The following is a 24209-nucleotide window of genomic DNA, read 5'->3' as shown; positions in this document are numbered from 1 at the left end:
CCCTGAAAAGGTCTTTTGGTAGAACTCTGACATGTACATTACTTCTCCGTTTTTGGCAACCTAAACTCTTTGGTTTCACCTCTGGCAGTTTGCCGCTGACCTTTGTACCATGTCAGGTTATTCACGGGAACGCTTACATTTCAATACAAACTGGAGACAGGGGGAAGAGTTCTAAAACCGTTGACTGGTCGTGTGTATGTGATTAAAGAGTGAGCATCTCTGCATACGGATCGTGGGTTTCACTGTGCCCTCACTCACCGCCTGCAGGTATGGGAGGCAGCTTAGTGCTGCTGCGTTGCCCCTGCGGCGCGGCATTGCCCCAGGGGCACGAGTCCCTCACGGTCTTCAGCCGCTCCTTCTTGATGTTCTCCAGCTTGATGGTGACCACGGCTTTCCTCAACTGCAGCCCCACCCCGGCCTGCTGCCCCCCCCCGGCGGTGACGGTGGAGTCCACCATGGGGCAGTCGTCCTGCGCGCTCAGGTCCCCGAAGCTGCCCCCGCCGTGCAGGGCCATCTCCACTCCGCTGTCGTTGTTGTTGTTGTTGACGCTGCCGAGAGGCGACGGCTCGCTGCTGCATGACGAGTGGCCACCAGGGCTGGTCTGATATGTCTGGGGGAGGAGAAGGGGGAGGAGCTTGAATCAAACTACAGGAGCTACATCGTTGCAGGTTGACCAATGGGTGTCCAGGACTTCAGGACTTTAAACCAAATTTACATGACCAAACATTTTGTGAAATCTCAGTGTTTACATGAAAAAGTGAGAACATTTTGTATTTAAACTAACAATGAGAATTCCAAAGCATCCAGTATTTCACCTTAAATGACTCAAATGAATGAGAGACAATAGTTTAGATTAAGAGACTAAACATATATATATAAATGTTTATTCTTTTAATCAAACTGTGTCAATGAACATACAAATGTAAAACATTTCCAGGACTTTTCCAAAACGTTTGGGATTTTATTTTTTTCAAGGACTTTTCCAGGCCTGTAAATAACCATTTTAAAATCCCATGGCGTTTCCAGGTTTTCCATGACTGCATGAACCCTGCTTATGAATGTAAACTTGTCAATAATTCATGTTCTGCCAAACTTTGGTAACACTGATGAAGATGTTCTTATCACAAAATAATTAATTAATCATATTGTGACATGCCAACTTCAGAGAACTCCACTATGTATTCTTCAGTATCAAATAATCACCACATTTAAGACATTCTGATTGTTGTTGTTTCAATAACTAATGTGGGTCTGATCTCATGAATCATAGAGGAGTTTGATTTATTTACAACAGGAAAACAAGACGAGTTGTGAGAGCGGTGACACACATGAGTCCTGATCACAGGCTGGCACGATGAGTTCAACACACACATGCTCACACACTCCCAGCCTCTGCATATTCATGTGACGATGACTTTTATCATCGGCCGACCACAGAGGCCACTGCCAGGAACCACGTGGGCAGAAAAACAGTCTTATGGTAACGAGTGTCTCCAGACATCGGTGGGCATGCCCTATGCCAGGGAGCGCGTTTTACATTTGTGAAAATGGATAATCGTGCAAAAACAAATTGTACACGGTGTGAGGATGCAGCACGGAAACATTGACACATCTTCGCCATGCCGAGCCGGCGTGAGCGCTCACCTCAGTGAAGTCTGTCCGTGAGAACGGTAAACGTGAGAGGAAAGAGTTCAGGCAACAAGCAGAGAGGGAAGTTAGGAAGGAAGCAGGCAGAGCGTCAACATTCAACCTCACAGCAGGTTAGTAGTTAGTGGAACACAGGAAGACAGGGAAACAGGCAGACAGGGAAACAGACAGACAGGGAAACAGGCAGACAGGGAAACAGGCAGACAGGGAAACAGGCAGACAGGGAAACAGGAAGACAGGGAAACAGGAAGACAGGGAAACAGGAAGACAGGAAGACAGGGAAACAGGAAGACAGGGAAACAGGAAGACAGGGAAACAGGAAGACAGGAAAACAGGAAGACAGGGAAACAGGGAAACAGGAAGACAGGGAAACAGGAAGACAGGGAAACAGGGAAACAGGAAGACAGGGAAACAGGAAGACAGGGAAACAGGAAGACAGGGAAACAGGGAAACAGGAAGACAGGGAAACAGGAAGACAGGAAGACAGGGAAACAGGAAGACAGGGAAACAGGAAGACAGGAAGACAGGGAAACAGGAAGACAGGGAAACAGGAAGACAGGGAAACAGGAAGACAGGGAAAAGGAAGACAGGAAGACAGGGAAACAGGAAGACAGGGAAACAGGAAGACAGGGAAACAGGGAAACAGGAAGACAGGGAAACAGGAAGACAGGGAAACAGGAAGACAGGGAAACAGGAAGACAGGGAAACAGGTGACACTAATGGTGTTGTGTGCTCAAAGTGTGACACACCAAAAGCGTTGAGAGTCGATCTCATTCAAAGTCAACGGAGACGCGAGCGGTTTGCGAAAGCTGCACATTTTCACGCGAGTAAAGCGTTGTGACTATTTGTGTATTTGTTGTGAACGCAGCATCAAGACAAACAAAGAGAGCCGGACGTCTTCATTCAGCTCACCATGGAGTTCTCGGTCTTGATGGCCTTGACCTGGAGGCGGTCCTCCGCTCCCCGGGAGGTGCTGTTGGCCTCCATCCTGCCGTCGCCGCCTCTCGCCCCGACCTCGTTCTCTCCGTTTCCTTTGGGCGGCGGCGGTCTCGGCGGCGCGTCGCTGCTCCGCTGCTTCTTGGTGACGTGGGCTTCGGGTCCGTGGACCGTCTTCACGTGCTTCCTGAGAGAGCTGGGGTCCGTGTAGCGCTTGATGCAGCCCGCAATCTTACACACATATGGTTTCTGGCAACAACAACAACATACAAAGGATTTAAATGTTTTTCTGGTCACATGACATCTGTTCTCTGTCCTTCCTGGAGAGGGGTCCTCCTCTCTGGCCCCCTGAAGGGTTCTGACCTTTTTACCCCATAAAGGGTTTTTTATATTTCTTGATCCGATGTAAGGTCAAAGGTCAGGGATGTCGTATGTATAGATTGTTAAGCCCTCTGAGGGGAGTTCGTCATTTGTAATATTGGGCTATATAAAATAAACGGAATTGAAAATCCAACTGAAATTAAATTCTATGTTCATTTGGAGTGTTACAGCACACATGTCTGTGTTCTGTGAGAAATACATGAATAATCTTTGGGTTTTCAGTTTATCTTGTATAGCCCAATATCAAAAATCACAAACTCCCCTCAGAGGGCTTTACAACCTGTACAAATACGACATCCCTGACCTTTGACCTCACATCGGATCAGGAACAACTCCCAAGAAATATAAAAAAAACCTTCAGGGGAAAAAAAAAGGTAAGGAACATGAAATTCCTCTGAGTGACTCAGCTGACCGATGGCCGTGCGCACACACACACACACACACACACACACACACACACACACACACACACACACACACGTACCTCGTTGGAGTGCGTGCGGTTCTGGTGCTTGGCCCGGTCCGAGGCGTTGGAGAAGGCCTTGTTGCAGCCCTCGTGCTCACACACGTACGGCTTCTCCCCGGTGTGAGACCGGAGGTGGGTCTTGAGGTTCTCCAGGCGCGAGTAGGCCTTGGCGCAGCCCTCAAACTGCACAGGGAAGGAGGACAGACGGGCAGACAGTGAGACGGGCCGACAGTGAGACGGGCAGACAGTGAGACGGGCAGACAGTGAGACGGGATGCCGAGTGTCGATCGGTCTGGAGACATGTTCCGGTTCTTCAATGTAATCTGCTCTCGGACCGCCACGCACAAGCAGAGGGCCAACAGCTGTACTGAGTGTGACGTGGAGCTGTGAGACGAAGAGCAGTCTGTGTTCAGCGTTGGGTTCCCTGTTGCTCTACAAGCTCTGCTTTGGTATTCCTTCTGAGCCATAATGGGGAACATAATTGGCTTTGAAATTAAAAGAGAATCAAACGAGACTAGCTGAGAAATGGGATATGAAAGTCAGAAGAGTCTCCGTTGAAAGACTGAAAGTCAGAGTGCTGTGAGAAGATAGAACACCCCCCCCCCCCCGGACTTGTCTGCAGATTTTAATTACACGGCCTTGCTGTCACTCAGCGTTCTCCACTCCCTGCTTCACATGTCGTCTGTTTTAAAGCATTCACAAGAGAGAGAAAGAGAGAGAACGCTGAGAAGCCGAGCACACACGCCCTCAATTTGATCTTCACACGGCAAATGAAGGCTTCGAAAAAATAATTAAAATGGTGATTTTGAGAATATCTCATGAACATGCTCTTCGGGCCGCTCCTGAGATCTGGCTCCAGGAGACGGCTCACACTTACATGCATGGTTTTCAAACTATCTCGAATAACCCAGCATTTATTTATTTTTGATCATATCATTGGTGAAGACATTTCAATAAAAACAGACTCAGTCAATATCGTCGTATCATGTTGCACTGGAGGAACAACCCTCATGATGTCACTGTGATGTCATCAGCCTGCAGTATCAATGGAGGGCGTGGGATTTGACAGACAGACGTTTAGGTGGGGAGGTTGTATCAAAAGATATAATAAAAATAGAATAAAAGTTAGGGTATTTTGGCCTCAGCTGCTTTGATTTTGAAAAAAAGAAAGTTTTTAAATCGGCCCCCAAAAAAGTTAATCTTAAATTGCCCGAGTACACCTTTAATGCAGCAGCCAATCAGAGTGTCCGATGATCGGCAGGTTAACGGGGTTCTTACGCTGCACTTGTGCGGCTTCTCCCCCGTGTGGCGCCGCATGTGGACCACCAGCATGTACTGCGCCTTGAAGGGCTTCTGCTCGCGGGAACACTCGAGCCAGCGGCACACAAACTCCTTCTTCTCCCCGTGGATGTGGTCGTTGTTGATGTGCTGAGGACACGATGAAGGAGGAACACATCAACATCACACATGACATCATCACATCATCAACATCACCACATGACATCATCAACGCCACCACATGACATCAATGTCATCACATGACATTACCACATGATATCATCAACGTCATCACATGACATCATCAACATCACCACATGACATCATCAACGTCACCACATGACATCATCAACGTCATCACATGACATCATCAACGTCACATGACATCATCAACATCATCACATGACATCATCAACGTCACCACATGACATCATCACATGACATCATCAACGTCACCACATGACATCATCACATGACATCATCAACGTCACCACATGACATCATCAAGGTCATCACATCATCACGACATCATCAACGTCATCACATGACATCATCAACGTCATCACATGACATCATCAACGTCATCACATGACATCAACGTCACCACATGACATCATCAAGGTCATCACATCATCACGACATCATCAACGTCATCACATGACATCATCAACGTCATCACATGACATCATCAACGTCATCACATGACATCATCACATGACATCATCACATGACATCATCAACGTCATCACATGACATCATCAACATCATCACATGACATCATCGTAACACAGACGCTGGCACCAGGGGGCCAAAGGTGACGGGACACCAAGTGTGTGTGAGTGTGTGAGCGTGTGTGTGTGAGCATGTGTGTGTGTGTGAGAGCATGTGTGTATGAGCGTGTGTGTGCGTGAGCATGTGTGTGTGCGTGAGCATGTGTGTGTATGCGTGTGTGTGAACATGGATGTCAGAGAATGTGTGTGTGAGCATGTGTGTGTGAGAATGTGTGTGTGAGCATGTGTGTGTGTGTGTGAGCATGTGTGTGCGTGCTAATTCAAACGAGTCAGCAAATTCTTGTCTTTTTCCCACCAGAAGAGTTCCTCATAAACACACACACACACAATATGCCATCCATTATGGCTGACAGTTATTATGCATCTGTCAACAGGAAACAAAAACTATAAAAGCTTGTTTTGTTTTTTCAGGCTCTGTGTGTCTGTGTGTGTGTGTGTGCGTGTGTGTGTGCGTGCGTGCGTGTGTGTGTGTGTGTGTGTGTGAGGAACTTCCCCAGATCCCAGTACAAGTGATCAGGAAGAGGATGAGCTTGTTTTCGTTTCTTCTCATGGATCAGGAAGTCCTGTGCGACTTCACATACTTTGAATTATAATCCTCATTTAAATATTTCATCTGCACCTTTCGTTGTGTCCTTTTAAAACGAATCATTTTCAGACACAACAGGTTACATGACAGAGGAACCACTGTTACACACACGCACACACACACGCACACACACACACACACACACACACACACACACACACACACACACACACACACACACACACACCCAGAGGAAGCACTCCGGGCAGCTCTCACAGAGTTTTGGCTCGGGAGGCTGGAGTCGGGGCAAAAGTTCTGAGAGGTAACTCCCCCCCCCCCCCCTCCCCACAGTCTGTGGGGGTCTGCCAACCTGACACATGCCCCGCCGTTGTGGTGTGATTGGAAAAGAGGGAAGGGGGGGGGGGGAGCCAGAGCTTTTGGCATGACGATGGATTTACGGCCGGCCTTTCAGGGGGTGGGGGGGTCACTGGGGTGTTGCTCGCAGTAAGAGGTCAGGGGTCGGGGGTCGTGGTGGCTTAGGGTTTAGCGGGTGTGGGGCACAGCTGCAGGGGCTCGGGGCTCCGACGTGGCGAGAGCCGAGCGGCTCATTAGCGTCGCGGGCGTCAGCGCGGCCGGGGAAGGATCGGGAACCGGACGGCGGCGCTCCGACTCGGGCTCCGTCGCCGTCACGGATCTCACGAGGAGCCGCGGAGTCCTTTGAACTCCTCGCTTTTGTACACAAACAAAACGCGATGCTTCCGATGGCGCGGAACCTCGGCACGCCGACGCCGGCGGCGCCGTGAAACACGCCCGTGAAAAGACTCGGGCACGCCACTCACGTGCACCAGCTGGTCCTGGGTGTCGTACTCCTTGCTGCAGCCCTCCCAGTGGCAGTTGGTCTCGTAGACGGCCTCCGGCTCCTGTTTGCACTCGTCTTTATCCAGGTCCTCACTCAGGTCCAAGACGCCCCCGCAGTGGTCCTGGAGAGAGAGAAGAAGAACTCAAACATTAGCATGAGCACTTCAGTGGCCCTTACTTATTACTCATGGTACTTTTGTAGTTCGACTATCTTGAAGAAATGTTACTTTCTGTATTCTTGTTGTTCTGAGTTTGTTCTCGTGGCTGATGCACTTATTGTCAGTCGCTTTGGATAAAAACGTCTGCTAAATGACGTGATGTAAAAAATATAAACAGGGGGCACACACATGTGGACCAATGGGGGTCCAGGACCGTAAACCAAATTTCCATGACCAAATATTTTGTGAAATCTCGGTGTAGAAAAGAAATAAAAGTGATAAAATGTAGTATTTAAACTAACTGAGAATTCCAAAGCATACAGTTTATAATCTTAAAGAACACAAATGAATGAGAGACAATAGTTTGATTAAAAGATAAACATTCATGTCTTTTCAGTCATGGCGCGTTCACTTGCAGCGCGGATATTACGATTAAGAGCGTATACCGGCTTATTAATTATTTAAAACTCAGTGTAAATGAACATATGAATATAACACATTTACATGACTTTTACAAAAATGTTGGGAATTTTCTTTTCCCCAGGACGTTTCCAGGCCTGGAAAATAACCATTTACAAATTCCATGACTTTTCCAGGTTTTCCATAACCGTCTGAACCCTGAATGAAGATGCAGTGGTGGAGTTGTGCATCTCTTTTCTTCTCTGGTGCCGGACCCTAACGAGACGACACCTTCTGTCGTTGATTAAAAGCTGCGTTCTCATTCGCTGCCTATAATCAATGACACTGTTTGTGTCACGGTAAAAGGCCGAAGCTGAGATAGAGATAGCAACGGTGTTATCAAAGGCCAGGAAGTAAACTCTCCAGGAAAAGGAAAACCAATCATGGTTTGGAATGTGCAACCTGTAAAAGTTATTATACTTCAGATGCATTAGATTTTGTTTTGTTTTGACATTTCTTCACTGCTACCTGAGAGGATGGAGAGATGGGCAGCGGCCCCTCCGCCTCCGTCTTAACCTTTGACCTCTTGGTGGTCAGCGGGTTGACGGTGCTGCTGACGGCCGGGTCTCCACTGGCATTCTGAGGAGACACGGGGTTTCATTCCTGTTACTGTATCCCGGAGCAGGAAGTGAGGCAGAAACACGAAGAACCAATCACAGACACCGCAGCTCCCTCGGTGAGTCATCTCCAGTAATCCTAAAACATTCCAACCGTCTCTCAATGCGTCCCCGAGCCCACCCACTCGTCTGACCGCGTGATCCACGACCTCCGCGGACGGCCGATGGGAATCAGAGGACAGAATAATGGAGATACGGCGGTTCATCGTGTTTTGGGCCCGCTAGCCACAAAGAGATGTGTGGAGTCCTCGTTGGCACACTGGTCCTTAAGCCAGACTGGGGCCCGCCGCCCAGACTAAACAGTTTAGACGGCTTCATGGTCGCCAAAGCCACAAGGAAATATGGAAGCAGAGGAGTTATGGCCCTGGGTAGAGGGGGGGGGGGGTGAGACGACAGCACACACCGGGCCTGGTGAAGCTCGACAGGACATGCAGGGGAAGGAAAGTTATCGGACGTGAAGCAGCTGACGGATGATTCTGCGTGTGTGTGTGTGTGTGTGTGTGAAGGTTCAGTGGAGGGGGTGCATTAGAAAAAAGGGGGGGGGCTCCTAATCCCACCCAGACGCTGCAGTGCAGTCGGGGGCCGCCGTGATTCATTCAGCCGGCTGAACACCATGAAGGAAGTATGGTTCTGATCAGCGCTGAGCCCAGTGTGTGTGTGTGTGTGTGAGAACCGGGGTGTGTGTGCCTTTTTATGTGTGTGTGTGTGAGAACCGGGGTGTGTGTGCCTTTTTATGTGTGTGTGTGTGTGTGTGTTTTGTTTATGTGTGTCTGTGTCGGTGTATGTGTGTGTGTGTCTTGTTTGTGTGTATGTGTGTGTGAACTGGGGTGTGTGTGTCTTGTGTATGTGTGTGTGAGAACCGGGATGTTTGTGTCTTGTTTTATGTGTGTGTGTGTCTTGGTTATGTGAGTGTGTGTATGTGTGTCTTGGTTATGTGTGTGTGTGTATGTGTGTCTTGTTTGTGAGTAGGTGTGTGTTGGTGAGTGTGTGTGTCTTGTTTGTGTGTAGGTGTGTGTAGGTGAGTGTGTGTGTCTTGTTTGTGTGTGTTGGTGTGTGTGTTTGAGTGTGTGTGTAGGTGTGTGTGAGTGTGTGTGTAGGCGTGTGCATGTGAGTGTGGGTGTAGGCGTGAGTGTAGGCGTGTGTGTGTGTGAGTATGCAACAAGGTGCACACACACACTCTCGTGTGTGAGTGGACTCGGTGCTGACGGAGCAGCAGAGAGTGGGCGGAGTGATCCACTGAGGGAAGTTTACTCTCCGTCACTCTGAGGTGTAAACCGGCTGATGGAGAGACGGAGAGGAGGAGGAGGAGAGATGGCTCTGGGTGGGAGGAGCCTCGGGCGTAGTTCTTACAATTACCAAAAATACATCATTCATACTTGTACATGTAGGCTGCATATAATACTAGACGTGTGACGATAAAACATTTCCAGGACCGTTCCAAAACTTTTGAGATTTTTTTTTTCCCAGGACTTTTCCAGGCCTGGATATATGTGGGTTTTTTTTTTATGTGGGTTAAACCCCACTTACTTTAAAGCGAAAACGGTGCCTAAGCAGTGCCCTGAACGATTTTTTTTTTAAACGCACAACCTGTAGAAGCCGTTAATTGTTAGGGCATATAAGTAAGATAGCTTCAGCCTAAACCCTTCGTAAAGTAAAATAGGGCCCAATTGCCCCACAGAACCAAACCCACCCGGGATGGGTGGTAGGAGAAATAATCTACGAGGTGATAAACCGTCCCCACACGTTAGAGGTAGGCGGTCTTAGGGGGCTCGTCACTAGCACCAAAAGCGCTTAGATGTCACGACAAGGTGATGGAGATCGCACTCTCTTGGCGGATGTGTCGGCGTATGCGTGCTGATCGTTTTTCAATTTTAATCGGCTCAGGCACGGGAAAGAAGCAAATATGCGTTGCGTTCCGGTGGTCATCACCAGTTGTTTTGGTGAACCGGTACCATATTAGCACGGAGGTTGGTGCAACCCTAGATATAACCATTTCCCATCGCTACCTGGTTCGCTTCAGAGTTGGAGCTGATGTGGGACGTGGTCATCGGCGACGCGGTGAGCGGGTGTTGCCGGGCAGAGAAAGAGGACGCCGACGGCTGAATGAGAGGCGGCGTGTGGCCGAAGGCGTTGAGACTCCTCTGCTGGGACAACAGGTGCTGGTACGCCATGGGGTTGATGGGGTGAGGGAAGCTGAACGAGGGACTGGGCGGGAGAGCGAGAGAGGAGAAGTTATCCCACCTTTTGTCGCGTGGCTAATAATCAGACATCAAAGGCTCGGTTACTAGCATGCTATCACCTAGCAGTGTAAGCTATACTCGTTTTTATTCTGTTAATTAAAACAAATCCCAGTAAAAGACCAACACGTAGCGTCGTCTCAGTACTTTTGGATTCTCCGACCACTTAGTTTTTACTGAAGAGGAACATTTGAGCAATTTATTCAGCCGTTGTTAGAAAAACAAGCCAACACAACGTGCTAGTGCGTTAGCTCACGTCCAGAGAAGAAGAGAATTATTCTGACTCTCCACCAGCAAAAAACAAACGTGCCTATCCCTTTAAGGCGTTACTGGATACGGACACACATAGGGTTGTACTTCCGTATAACTTGTTAAACAGGGTTCAGACACATGTTGACCAATGGGGGGCCAGGATCTTAAACCAATTTTCCATTTTGTGAAATATCGGTGTGCACACAAAAAGTGAGAAAATCTAATATTTAAACTAACAATGAGAATTCCAAAGCCTCCAGTATATATACCACGTAAATGAACATGTGAATATAACAACATTTTCATGACTTTTGGGAAGGACTTTTCCAGACCTGGAAATAACCATTTACAAATTCCATGACTTTTCCAGGTTTTCCATGACCGTATGAACCCTGTTAAAGTACCACAAATTATTATAAGTGGTTAAGTCTGCATCCTTGAATTCTAGTAAAAATAGTTATATAAGCTAGATATCAAGTTTTGTTTCATTGAATACTATGAACTAGTAATAAAACGCCTTTTTACCGATATCTTTGATGAACAGAGTATATGCATGTTGGAGAATTGCTAGATATGTAGATATATATATACTGTATGTATATATATATATATAATAGTCTGAATACCTGATCCCTCCGACTGAAAGGTGCCCGTACGAGCTGCTGGCGGCCGAGCTGGAGCGTGAGTTGTTGATGTAGGCCACCAGGGAGTTGGGCGAGGTGCGGATCATGGTCTGCAGGTCGATGCTGGCGTCGGACAGCGGCGAGATGGACAGAGCCCTCTTCCTGCTCAGCCGGGGGGTCAGCCGGGGGCTGGAGAAACGGGACACTGGGAAACACAAGGAGACACAGTTAGAGACCAGGGCAGCCATCTTGGATGGACGGCTTCACAACGAACTGAGCGCTTGAGCTCCGACATGCAGACCGGCCCGAGAGGTCCTCGGTCCTCGTGCTAACACGAAACGTTCCCGAGCCTTCTGCTAGAGGTCACACGCTGAGCCACGCCCTATCTCCTGCATCTCTCACACACACACACATACTGACCCCCGATTCAACATTTGCGTCCTCTTATGCATCATGAATCATTCTCAGTAATTGCCGCGATAGCGATCTCTCTGGAAACCGCTGTACTCGGGCAAGTTAAATGGAGGCAATTTAAACAAATTGATCTCTCTGAATACCATTAAAAAAAAACAACAGGACGAGGCCGACTCACAGAAGGTGGCGGTCACGGCCTTCAGTGGACCCGGCCGAGGCTCCGTCTTCTCATTCTCATAGAAAGTCCAGGAAAACGACGGGGAGAGACTCCATTCCCATGAAGCTGAGGAGGGGGCTTTTTGTTTTTCCACTCATATTGATATAGTCCATCATTCAAGTCAAAAGTTTAGGGTCACTTAGAAATGTCCTTATGTTTCAAAGCACTGTTTTTGTCAATGAAGAAAACATTAAATGAATCATAAATACTCTCTCTACATAGTTAATGTGTAAATCACTATTCTCTGGTGTTTAATGAAGTCTCTCCAGAGGTGTGTAGAGGCCCATCCCAGTGTTCTGATGGTACATTGTGTTATCGCCTTAGAAGACTAACGGAGGGGTAGAAAACCCTTGAAGACCCTTTTTATGTGAGCGCAGCTGAAAACAGTTATGCTGATGAGAGAAGCTGTAAAACTGGCCTTCCTTTGAGCGACTAGTTTGGATCATTGTTTGACGAAAGCGAAGTTTGAAGGACAACATTAGAAGTGTATTTCTTCTGCATGTCTGGGCCGCCCGTCTCTGCCACGGACACGGAGCTCTGCTGGGGACCAGCAGGTGCTGCTTTGAAAGTGTGTAATGAGGTCGTCCAGCAGACATCATCAGAGGCGCGAGAGGCAGGAAACTCCTAATGGGCCCCATCACGACTCACCTACGCACACATCGGCTGCCCGTCGGCTCGTCAATGCGGAGCCCACACCCCCGGCTCAGAATGAGTCCAGGCACCGGCGTAATCACCGACGCCAGACCCACAGCCGTAAACCACCATCTCGACTTCCAAAACTATTATGTTTGGAGGTGGCGAGTTGTAAAGCAGACGCATGTGCACTTAGTTAAAAAAGAAAAAGGGCCCCCAGGACGGCAGACGGCGGACGACAGTGGTGTGAGGGAAAGAACCCGACGGCGTATGAAAGAGTTGGCAGGAACAACAAAGGCTCTCCGGGAATGTGCCTCTTCAGGGCGAATAAGTAAACGTCCCATCTCTGTTCGGCTACGTCGGGGAGCAGCCAGGAGTGAAGGAGGAGGAGCTACGGCGCAGCGGCGAGGATTGGCAGCTGTTTTTGCGGCGAGGCGTGCTCGCCGTCCTGCCAACACATTTAATGGGAGATGCTTGTATTAATATTCCCCCCTTTATTAAGCAGGAAGCAGGCCTCGCCGCCTGGCGCCTGCCTCACGCTTCTGGGCTCCGAGCCCAACGCGCCGCCCTCAACGCGCCGCCCCCTCCATCTATAAATCCAGCCCAGCTCCTATAATGCCTATAATGTCCGCTCCTCTCGACCTCGAGTGTGAACAAGCCGGCTCTGTTTGTGCTCGGCGTTGTCGTTGTTGTCGCTGGTCTAACCGACGTTTACCTGGAGCACACAACTCTCACCGCTCGCTGGAGGAGTGTTTTATAGGCGGCGCTTGTAATTGAAAGGGCGAGCAGGTTCCGGCAGGGAGTGAGGAAACAGATGTTACCCAGGCAGCAGTCTGTGGTAACATGGGGTGTGTGTGTGTGTGTGTGTGACTGCATCATGGGCTGGTTGTAATTGTGGGATCTGGATTTATATAGAGTCATAATTACAGGCGCTCCAGTGCACGTCGATACAGTCAAGTAACAAAAATGTATGTATCCAAAATGGGAGTGAAGAGAGAGTGTGTGTGAGTGTGTGTGTGTGACTATTTTTAAGCCTTTTGCCCTTTGTGGAAAATGTAAGCCTTTAATTGGAGGTCTAGCCCACGGAGCGCCTCCTTCAGGCAACGCCACCGCTACCCTAACGCTGTGGAGGGCTCTCTATCGGATGCTCTCGTTAGCTCTCTGTGCACACACACACACACACACACATCATACACACACACACATCACACAACATGCTCTCTGAAAAGCATATGTTGCACACACAATACTACACTCAGGAGTGGACATTTATTATTTATATTATTTGTATTTAATATTTTGTATGCAATCTATTCATTATTATCCTTATTTGAGCATCATTTGATGTGTGTTGTTCTTTGTGTGTTGTGTACCTGAATATCACGTGCACCAAGACATACAACTGGAAAATTGACAAAGAAAGTGACTATGAAAATACATATTTGTGTATATAGTTAAATAGGTATGTTGTTAAAAACGAAATAAAAAAAGTGATGGTACAGATGGTGATCACAGCTAGACACACAGGCATTATACTGTATTGCTATTTATGCCGTCAGTTCCCGTGATGTCCCCGTCGTCCCCGTTCCCGTGACCATCCCGTCAGCCCTGGTGGTTCCCCATGTCTCGTCGCCTGGTCATCCCAGACCTGGAGCCCCCCTCCTTCCTCCCCTCTCCCTAGCTCCGCTCCGCCCTCCCTCCGCGCCCGCCTCCCGCGCCCCGCCCTCGGCCTGGTTCGTCCCGGACTGCGCCCCGGACCCTGGCTGCCTCCGGACTCCCCTCACCTCTCCCCCCACCCCTCCAACTTGTGCGTGTGGTTCGTTCGTTGAGGGGGGTAGAATGTTTCGTTGGGTCCTCTCTCGTTGCGACAACCTGGACTGCGCATGACAATTTATCAGTAAAAAAAAGAAAAGTCGTACAGCAGTACAAAAAAAATCTTAAGAAATAAACTGTTTACAATTCAAGTGTAAATCTTTGAAATGTGTCAGATCCCAGTATTTAATGTACATAAACATTGATTTGAATCTATTTGAGTCCGTGTTGGTGATCCAGATGTCTGATATCAGTCAGGGTGCATCCTGTGGCCGAGCTCTGATAGTTTAGTACCTCTGAACCACTGGGGGAACTCTTCGGAGTTCAAGTGAGTAACATTGCTAAAGTATAAATTAAAGTAGATTTCATGCCTTTTATGATCAAATGTCTTTCCCCCCCCCAAAAAAATTGGATACCAAGAAATGTTAAATCATTTTGCATCCTTTGACTCTACCGTGAACACGTTTGCAGGTGAAGCAGGCATCACCAAAGCCCCCCTCCAGCATGAGTAGGACCCCCCCCCCCAGGCCTCCACATGTGGAGCCAGCCCACAGTGGGAGAGATGTTTATTTTCCATCTCACTAATACCAACACTGTGAATATGTATTAGCGCTGAATCCTCTCTGTGAGCCGCGTGTCAGCCCGTGTGTTAGAGCACGCACTTCCAGCCACGTGCTCGTGAACCGACATATAGTTAAGTGCTTGTGTGTGCAGGCTGCCCCCCCCCCCCCCAGATCTGTCTCCCTCACATCGACACTAAAGCCTTTTTCCTCACATTTACTTTGGCTGCTGCTTTTTGTCGTGGGACTCCGGCGAGCCGCTCTGATATTCCCATGCCCACCCACCCCTTCCATACGCAAACAGCCTCCTGAATGCCTCCCAATGTGGAACGCCATAATGGGACTTTATTGATACGTACAGTAGTGGTGGTGTACCGATGCTAGCGCCGCTCACCGTGGTCACCTTGAAATGTATTTTCCTTCCTATTGGAATTTGTGTTACTTCTTCTATTGAGGTTCAGACAGACGGATATTAATATGCATTAGTTGAAGGTGAAAAGACTTCTCAGACATTTATAAAAGTCAACTCTTCTTTTCGATTTAGTGTTAAAAAGGGAACTACGCCCATTTTCAAAATTCATACAAGTCATAAAAAGAGTATTCGAAAACATGAACAACTTTCTCCAAAACCCGCAGACTAGAGTGAGTAGAGCTAATGCTGCGATCCAGTGGATCCAATGCACCGAGGCATCACCTCAAAACCAGCTGGATGGAAATTTCGACATAAAGGAGAGCAACCAACTCGGTAAAATTCAAGGATGTCTTAAAAGACATAAAAACATGGATGACCTGCAACTTCTTGATGTTAAACTCAGACAAAACCGAAGTAATTTTAATCGGCCCTGAGCACCTCAGAGATCAATTATCTGGTGATGTGGTTTCTGTAGACGGCATTGCCCTGGCATCCAACACCACTGTAAAGAATCTCGGCGTTATCTTTGATCAGGACTTGTCCTTTAACTCCCACGTAAAGCAAATCTCAAGGACTGCATTCTTTCATCTGTGTAATATTTCAAAAATCAGGCACATCTTGTCTCAAAAAGATGCAGAAAAAAATTGGTTCACGCGTTCGTTACTTCGAGACTGGATTACTGCAACTCCTTATTATCAGGCTGCTCTAATAAATCTCTTAGGTCCCTCCAGTTGATCCAGAATGCTGCAGCTCGTGTTCTCACTAAAACTAAGAAAAGAGATCACATCACTCCTGCACTAGCTGCTCTGCACTGGCTCCCAGTAAAATCAAGAATCACTTTTAAAATTCTTCTCTTAACCTACAAAGCCTTGATTGGTGATGCACCATCATATCTTAAGGAGCTTGTAGTACCATATTGCCCCACTAGAGCTGCGCTCACTAAATGCGTGACTACTTGTAGTTCCTAGAGTCTTAAAAAGTAGAATGGGAGCCAGAGCCTTTAGTTATCAAGCTCCTCTTCTATGGAACCAGCTTCACCTTCAGTCCGGGAGGCAGACACAGTCACCTCGTTTAAGAGTAGACTTAAGACCTTCCTCTTTGACAGAGCTTATAGTTAGGGCTGAATCAGGTTCACCTGGTCCAGCCCCTTGATATGCTGCTATAGGCTTTTTTGCTGCCGGGGGACGTTTAGGATTCACTGAGCACCTCTCTCCTCTTTTTTCTCTCCTTAGGGATGAATTTTCATCTCTCAATCACACGTTACTAACTCTGCTTTCTCCCCGGAGTCCTTTTGACTTCACGTCTCATGGGGTCATCGGACCCTATGAGACGACATAGATCCTATCTGCTGATGGATCATCGAGGTCTGGGTCGTGGAATTCCTGCTACCGACTACGCCACTGTCCTGTTGAGACTCCGCCCACTGTTGAGACTCCGCCCACTCCTCCTCTCTACCCCCATCTGCCTGATGGATCGTGGAATATGCCTACTATGAACTATTCATACACTGTCATATTCATTGAATGTATTTTAACTCTAAATCTGTCCTTCTGTACACATTACATCTATTGCATCTGTCCATCCTGGAGAGGGATCCTCCTCTGTTGCTCTCCTGAAGGTTTCTTCCCTTTTTTCCCCCTGAAGGGTTATTTGGGAGTTTTTCCTGATCCGATGTGAGGTTTTGGGGCAGGGATGTCTATGTGTACAGATTGTAAAGCACTCCGAGACAAATTAGTAATTTGTGAAATTGGGCTATACAAATAAACCGAATTGAATTGAATAAAGCAGGTCAAAAAAGTCAAAATGGATGAGACTGTAATTATGCTAACAGTTCTCCGTGTGCGCTGCTGTTGTGTTTGGAAGTCGGCTCACTCGCACTCGATGGGACTTGCACAAGTTTCCACATTGTAATCTCTTTCACTTTTCCGTGTCGGAGGTCGTTTTTGTTCCACGTTTTTTAGAACAAATCACGATTAAAAACCTTAAAATTAGTGATGTCATCAAGTATAAAGAGTGGAACATACATCGATGAATTGTGAAAGATGTTCTTAGCAAGAGAAAAGCATCACCACAGAGAGAGTAGCTCATGTTCACAGATACTGGTCCAACATTCCCAGGCCATGGAAACAACATTTAGGGAATCGTAATTTAGGAGATGTACCCCATTAAAATGTTACTTCTAGGCCCCAAATGGCATTGAGGGGCAAATGTCATGATGCGTGGAACATTGAAGTTCCCCTTCCTACAGAGTATGATTGGTCAGGGTCCAACGTGTCTGCAATGTCCTGAAGGATTTACATGTGGGACTCTGGACTTAATCCTCCATTTGTTACAACAAAGATCTTCTACAAATGGACATTTTCTCTTTCATGTCCAAAGGACCGTCTTTCAATCAGTCGATGTGTCCTTGAGCAAGACACTTAACCCTGAGTTGCTTCCTGTAGCTGCGTCTACGCTGTATCAATGGGTCTCTAAAATATAGACGAAGGCAACTCCTTTTCTTTTTCTCATGAAAGGTCTGTTGAGAGGACAACGTCCGTTAGCATATGGGGTCCCGTTGTTAGCAGCGTCCCGTTAGCAATGTCCCATTAGCAGCGTCCCGTCTCTTTTGATAAAAGTGTTAGCTAAATGTAAAGTAGGTCGTTCTGGTGTGTCATTTGAAACAAGGCTCACGTGTGATTTAAGAACATTTAAACCAACATTTTCTTTTTCTCGATTGAGGACTTGATTTTGTGACCTGTTGCTAACAGCGTGTCTTCGGAACAGAATGTGTTTCTGTTGCTTGAGCCCAGTTTGCTTCACTCGGATCAGATCAGAACCGGATGGTTCCTGTGTGAAACACAGAGCAGTCCCGTCCACCGCGCCGCGGCCCGGCGAGCGGCGTGTGGATCTTGAACCAGAGAGACTGCAATCAAACGAGCATTCTGCTGCGTGGCTTTGTGTTATAACTGGGAACAGGAGTCTGTGGCACTTCAAACAAACATCTTCCTCCTATAACCAAGAGGAGAGAAATTCCTGCGTTTAAGTGTCTGACTTAAGGCAAACCCCAACAGTAAATCCTAAACATTCACAAGTGGGACCTGTAGCTCTGACAACCACCATCCCCCAACCCACCCTGACACATGTGTCCACACACAGCGGCATCAGTGTTTCATGGCTCAACCGTAAGCCTCGCAATTCACTGACCCAGAGGGAGGGGGAGGAGCCACACTATGGGTTCACTGAGGGCAGTTTTTTTGCGGTGGGTCTGCTGAATATTATTGCATAAATTGATTTTTAATATGAGGGTTTAATCGGCAGTGCTTTCCAAAACCAACGCTGAGGGGTGAAGCACATATTTGCCACCTCTGCCCCCCCCCCCCCACCCCACTCTGACAGTAAATGAGGCCTTTGATTCAGGCTGGGGGCTGCCCGCGGTGACCATTAGCTGGCCGCCCTGGTCAATACCGGCCTTGTGTCTCCAGGCCGCAATGGAAGAGCCTCCGGGCTGGCAGAGTGGCCTGAAACCCTGACCACATGAATCCTCGCACGGTCCAACGCAGAATAAAAGCTGGTCGGACAGCGGCGGCGAGTGTGGACGCTGCGTAGAGCGGAGGCAGGGGGGGGGGTTGCGGCTATTTGAGCAAACAGCCTCGCCACACAAGTGCGGCGGGCGAGTCAGGACAGCGGCGGTCACTGAGGTGGCTGCAGCTCGAGAAGCAAAAAGCTGGAGGAGGACGGAGAGGTGGGGAGAGGTGTCCGTCCAGCTCAGCACCAGCTGTGTGGTTGTAGACGTGATTGAGGTCATTTTAAAAGATACGCTGCAACAGCGTTCCCGCATTGGCATCAGTTCCCTCCCTCTCCGGTGTGTTTCCCCACCTGGCTGCCAGGCATCGACTGTGTGACATCGTTGCCGACATGGCACATTTGTTTGTCTTTCTTTCTCCGGGTTGGTGGTTGGACTGGGACGAAAGAAAGAGAGCGAGGGGGCTCCTGGAGCCAAGTGGACCATCGAGGAGGGCTGACTTTCACGGACAGATTTCCACTCTGTTGGCTTTCTGTTCCCCCATTCATGAGCGCTGACGGTTTCTTGGATGCGTTTTCGCCGCTGAGATCAAAACGCCTGTCCTGGTGCCGGACCGGCATCTCGATAGAAGGGCCGGGGTTCTACACCGGCGTTAGAGCGAACAGGCTGGCCTCTGTGAGCCGGTGTCTAAACACGTTGGAGCGTTGGCCGGCCTATTTGCCCGGCTGGTCCATTTTTGTTTGCGCCCCCCTGTGTGTGTGTGTGTGTGTGTGTGTGTAAGCTGCCTCATGCCCCTCGTTCAGCCCATCTTAGCCTTCACTGAACGGACAGATTCTTTTAATGGTGTCCTTTTACACTTGTGTTTACGAGCTCCTGGCCTTTGGGCTTTTAGTGTGTATGCACCCTAAACTAGCCCATAGGTCCAAAGAGCTCCCCCAGCTTTGATGTGGTGAACTCTTCCATGAAAAAACCTCAGGAGGAAGCACTATATACGGTCTATAAGGTATAAACATATAGGGTCTATAATGTATCAACATATAGGGTCTATAAGGTATCAACATATATGGTCTTCAAGGTATCAACATATAGGGTCTATAAGGTATCAACATATAGGGTCTATAATGTATCAACATATAGGGTCTATAAGGTATCAACATATATGGTCTTCAAGGTATCAACATATAGGGTCTATAAAGTATCAACATATAGGGTCTATAATGTATCAACATACAGGGTCTATAAAGTATCAACATATAGGGTCTATAATGTATCAACATATAGGGTCTATAATGTATCAACATACAGGGTCTATAAAGTATCAACATATAGGGTCTATAAAGTATCAACATATAGGGTCTATAATGTATCAACATACAGGGTCTATAAAGTATCAACATATAGGGTCTATAATGTATCAACATATAGGGTCTATAATGTATCAACATACAGGGTCTATAAAGTATCAACATATAGGGTCTATAATGTATCAACATATAGGGTCTATAAGGTATCAACATATAGGGTCCTCGGTGTCTTGGTGCGCGATTCTTGCACCTTCCGCCAAAAAAAGTATCAACATATAGGGTCTATAATATGAACATTCTAGGGTCTATAAAGTATCAACATATAGGGTCGATGATGTATCAACATATAGGGTCTATAAGGTATCAACATATAGGGTCTATAATGTATCAACATATAGGGTCTATAAAGTATCAACATATAGGGTCGATGATGTATCAACATATAGGGTCTATAAGGTATCAACATATAGGGTCGATGATGTAGATGATGTATCAACATATAGGGTCTATAACAGGGGTCCCCAAACTTTTTCCTGAGAGGGCCACATAACGTTTCCCTTGTCTGCTGGAGGGCCAGCCGGGTGGGGGGGGGGGGGTGGTGCTAGTGAGAGTGTGCTCAGCTGTGTGTGCGCATCACGGCTGAGCAATGCGCGCGCCACTCGCTGTGAGTGAATGAAGTATTGATACTAAAAATATGCTAAATCACATCGTTTTTAACGTACGGGTACTTTGTTAGTATCGCTACACCGTGCAGCGTGACAGCAGCAGATGTAGCGGACTAACATTCAAGCTAACCTAACTTCCCAAACGCTGTCGACATCTGAACGCTGATTGGCCGAGACGCGACACGTCCGATCAAAGATGTTCTTTTGCGAAGAGCACCACTTCACATTTTCTCCGCGTCTCACTGCAATCTCAACGGCAGCGGGCCAGGTGAAAAAAAGAATAAATCGGAACGCGTCTCTGGTATTGTTCAGGGGGCCGGTCCAAATGTGGAGGCGGGCCGAATTCGGCCCGCGGGCCGTAGTTTGGGGACCACTTGTCTATAAGGTATCAACATATAGGGTCGATGATGTATCAACATATAGAGTCTATAAAGTATCAACATATAGGGTCTATAAAGTATCAACATATAGGGTCGATGATGTATCAACATATAGGGTCGATGATGTATCAACATATAGGGTCTATAAGTATCAACATATAGGGTCTATAAAGTATCAACATATAGGGTCGATGATGTATCAACATATAGGATCTATAAAGTATCAACATATAGGGTCTATAAAGTATCAACATATAGGGTCGATGATGTATCAACATATAGGGTCGATGATGTATCAACATATAGGGTCTATAAGATATCAACATATAGGGTCTATAAAGTATCAACATATAGGGTCGATGATGTATCAACATATAGGATCTATAAGGTATCAACATATAGGGTCTATAAAGTATCAACATATAGGGTCGATGATGTATCAACATATAGGGTCTATAAGGTATCAACATATAGGGTCTATAAAGTATCAACATATAGGGTCTATGATGTATCAACATATAGGGTTTATAAGGTATCAACATATATGGTCTTCAAGGTATCAACATATAGGGTCTATAATGTATCAACATATAGGGTCTTCAAGGTATCAACATATATGGTCTTCAAGGTATCAACATATAGGGTCTATAATGTATCAACATATAGGGTATATAAGGTATCAACATATAGGGTCTATAAAGTATCAACATATAAGGTCTATAAAGTATCAACATATAGGGTCTATAATGTATCAACATATAGGGTCTATAAGGTATCAACATATATGGTCTTCAAGGTATCAACATATAGGGTCTATAAGGTATCAACATATAGGGTCTATAACGTATCAACATATAGGGTCTATACAGTATCAACATATATGGTCTTCAAGGTATCAACATATAGGGTCTATAAGGTATCAACATATAGGGTCTATAATGTATCAACATATAGGGTCTATAAGGTATCAACATATATGGTCTTCAAGGTATCAACATATAGGGTCTATAAAGTATCAACATATAGGGTCTATAAAGTATCAACATATAGGGTCTATAATGTATCAACATACAGGGTCTATAAAGTATCAACATATAGGGTCTATAAAGTATCAACATATAGGGTCTATAATGTATCAACATACAGGGTCTATAAAGTATCAACATATAGGGTCTATAAAGTATCAACATATAGGGTCGATGATGTATCAACATATAGGGTCGATGATGTATCAACATATAGGGTCTATAAAGTATCAACATATAGGGTCTATAAAGTATCAACATATATGGTCTATAAAGTATCAACATATAGGGTCGATGATGTATCAACATATAGGGTCGTTGATGTATCAACATATAGGGTCTATAAAGTATCAACATATAGGGTGGATGATGTATCAACATATAGGGTCTATAAAGTATCAACATATAGGGTCTATAAAGTATCAACATATAGGGTCTATAAAGTATCAACATATAGGGTCTATAAAGTATCAACATATAGGGTCGATGATGTATCAACATATAGGGTCGATGATGTATCAACATATAGGGTCTATAAAGTATCAACATATAGGGTATATATATTCTAGACCCTACAGTATATGTTCCATGGTTAGAGACAGAATTACAGGGTCATAGTGATATTTTCTGCTCATTTGAACACAATCACTGAGATAAAGATGAACTAGTTCAGTGTCAAATATAGCATTCAATGGAAAAAGTATATATGATAATATATATTAATGCAAAGAATAGAGAGATGTCGAGTTTTTTCTTGTATTTGGAATTCCCTCTATCACTCTCGCTCACTGGAGATTTTCTAAGTTTCATTTCATTTGTCTCAAGTAAAGCTGAATGTAAGCAGGTAACACTCGTTAACAACTACAGACATATGATATATATATATATTTATATATATATATATATAGCCAAATTCTGTCACTACCTGGACTTACAGGTCACTTGTGCATCATTTACTTTGAGCTAACCTCATTGGCTGTTATCCTGGATGAGTTCACCTCATTGGCTGTTATCCTGGCTGTCATTGAGAGACGTTACTTAGTAGAGTGAGAAAGCCAGAGCAGCAGCCTCCCCAAGGTCCTAGTGCACGGGGATTATATTGTTACTAGCCCCCCCCCCCCCTAAAATAGGCTACGACGCAATATATGAAGAGTAGTGCAATCACATTGAACGCCGTGTTGAGTCTCGTAGTAAAACATCTTGTCAAGTTCAGAATGTGGGTTTTATAACACGGGAGTTGAACAGATGTGAAATCACAGATGAATGTGTTACTAGATGAAGATTTGATAAACTGCCAGTGTTCATCATCTGATGTGCAATCTATGCACATTGTTCACTTTATGAATAGCACGTTGTAGCTGTCGCTGCGCTGCTCCGCTCGACCGTGTGTTCATGAATACACATCTCAAGTTGTACTTCTGTCACAAGGCAACACATCTGTTCATCCTCACCATCCAAGGGGCTGATGTATTCTGGGAGATGAGCTGCCGCTGCCGCCGCCGCCGCCGCCACGCTGCTCTGCATCAGCAGGTCCCCGTAGGGGCTCCGCTGGCTGGCGCTGGCCATCAGGTGGTAGTACTCTGTCGGGTTGGCCCCCGGTGGCGGAGGAGGGAGGCTGAACAGGGCGCGCTCCTTCAGGTGCTCGTGAGTCACTGCAGCAGAGAACCGGGGGAACACAGAGAGCATGCAGAACAGGGTTATTCTGTTGTATTTGTCTTCATGGACAGGGGGTCAACGTCCCATCCTTATATCTATGCCCACTTGTCATTTGGCTTATGTGTTGGCATAAGAGTTTCTACCACGTCAAGTCAAAAAACAATGGGATTGTGTTCGATGCAACAGAGCCTTCTCTACTTCTGGCCCCTCCCTCTGGAACTCTCTTCCCAAACTCATCCCAGACTGCATTAATCCTCCTTTTCAAATCACAAATCAGAACCCACCTGACTTTTAATGTGTGATTGACCTTGTAGAAATGCTCGGTATAGATTTTCAGGATGTTTTAATAATGTGATGTAAAGTGTGTTTGAGAACCTTGAAAAGCGCTTTATAAATG

General features: G+C 46.6%; 1 protein-coding gene across 4 annotated transcripts in view; it reads right to left on the bottom strand.

Moving 5' to 3' along the window:
- gli2a (GLI family zinc finger 2a) overlaps positions 1-24209 on the bottom strand; it is a 103057-nt gene that overhangs the window by 4189 nt on the left and 74659 nt on the right. For all 4 annotated transcript variants that reach the window (XM_056432819.1, XM_056432826.1, XM_056432848.1 and 1 more), the window contains 9 exons: positions 23608-23808; positions 11233-11434; positions 10124-10322; positions 7969-8079; positions 6865-7005; positions 4709-4858; positions 3449-3613; positions 2560-2832; positions 259-610 (listed from right to left, as the gene is read on the bottom strand). In XM_056432819.1, the coding sequence (XP_056288794.1) occupies positions 259-610; positions 2560-2832; positions 3449-3613; positions 4709-4858; positions 6865-7005; positions 7969-8079; positions 10124-10322; positions 11233-11434; positions 23608-23808 (1794 nt within the window). The remainder of the gene's footprint in view (positions 1-258; positions 611-2559; positions 2833-3448; positions 3614-4708; positions 4859-6864; positions 7006-7968; positions 8080-10123; positions 10323-11232; positions 11435-23607; positions 23809-24209) is intronic.

Source organism: Pseudoliparis swirei, chromosome 2 (genome assembly GCF_029220125.1).
Source record: "Pseudoliparis swirei isolate HS2019 ecotype Mariana Trench chromosome 2, NWPU_hadal_v1, whole genome shotgun sequence".
Classification (NCBI taxonomy): Eukaryota; Metazoa; Chordata; class Actinopteri; order Perciformes; family Liparidae; genus Pseudoliparis; species Pseudoliparis swirei.
Note: the sequence above shows the minus strand (reverse complement) of the source record. Positions and strands in the feature narration are given on the sequence as shown.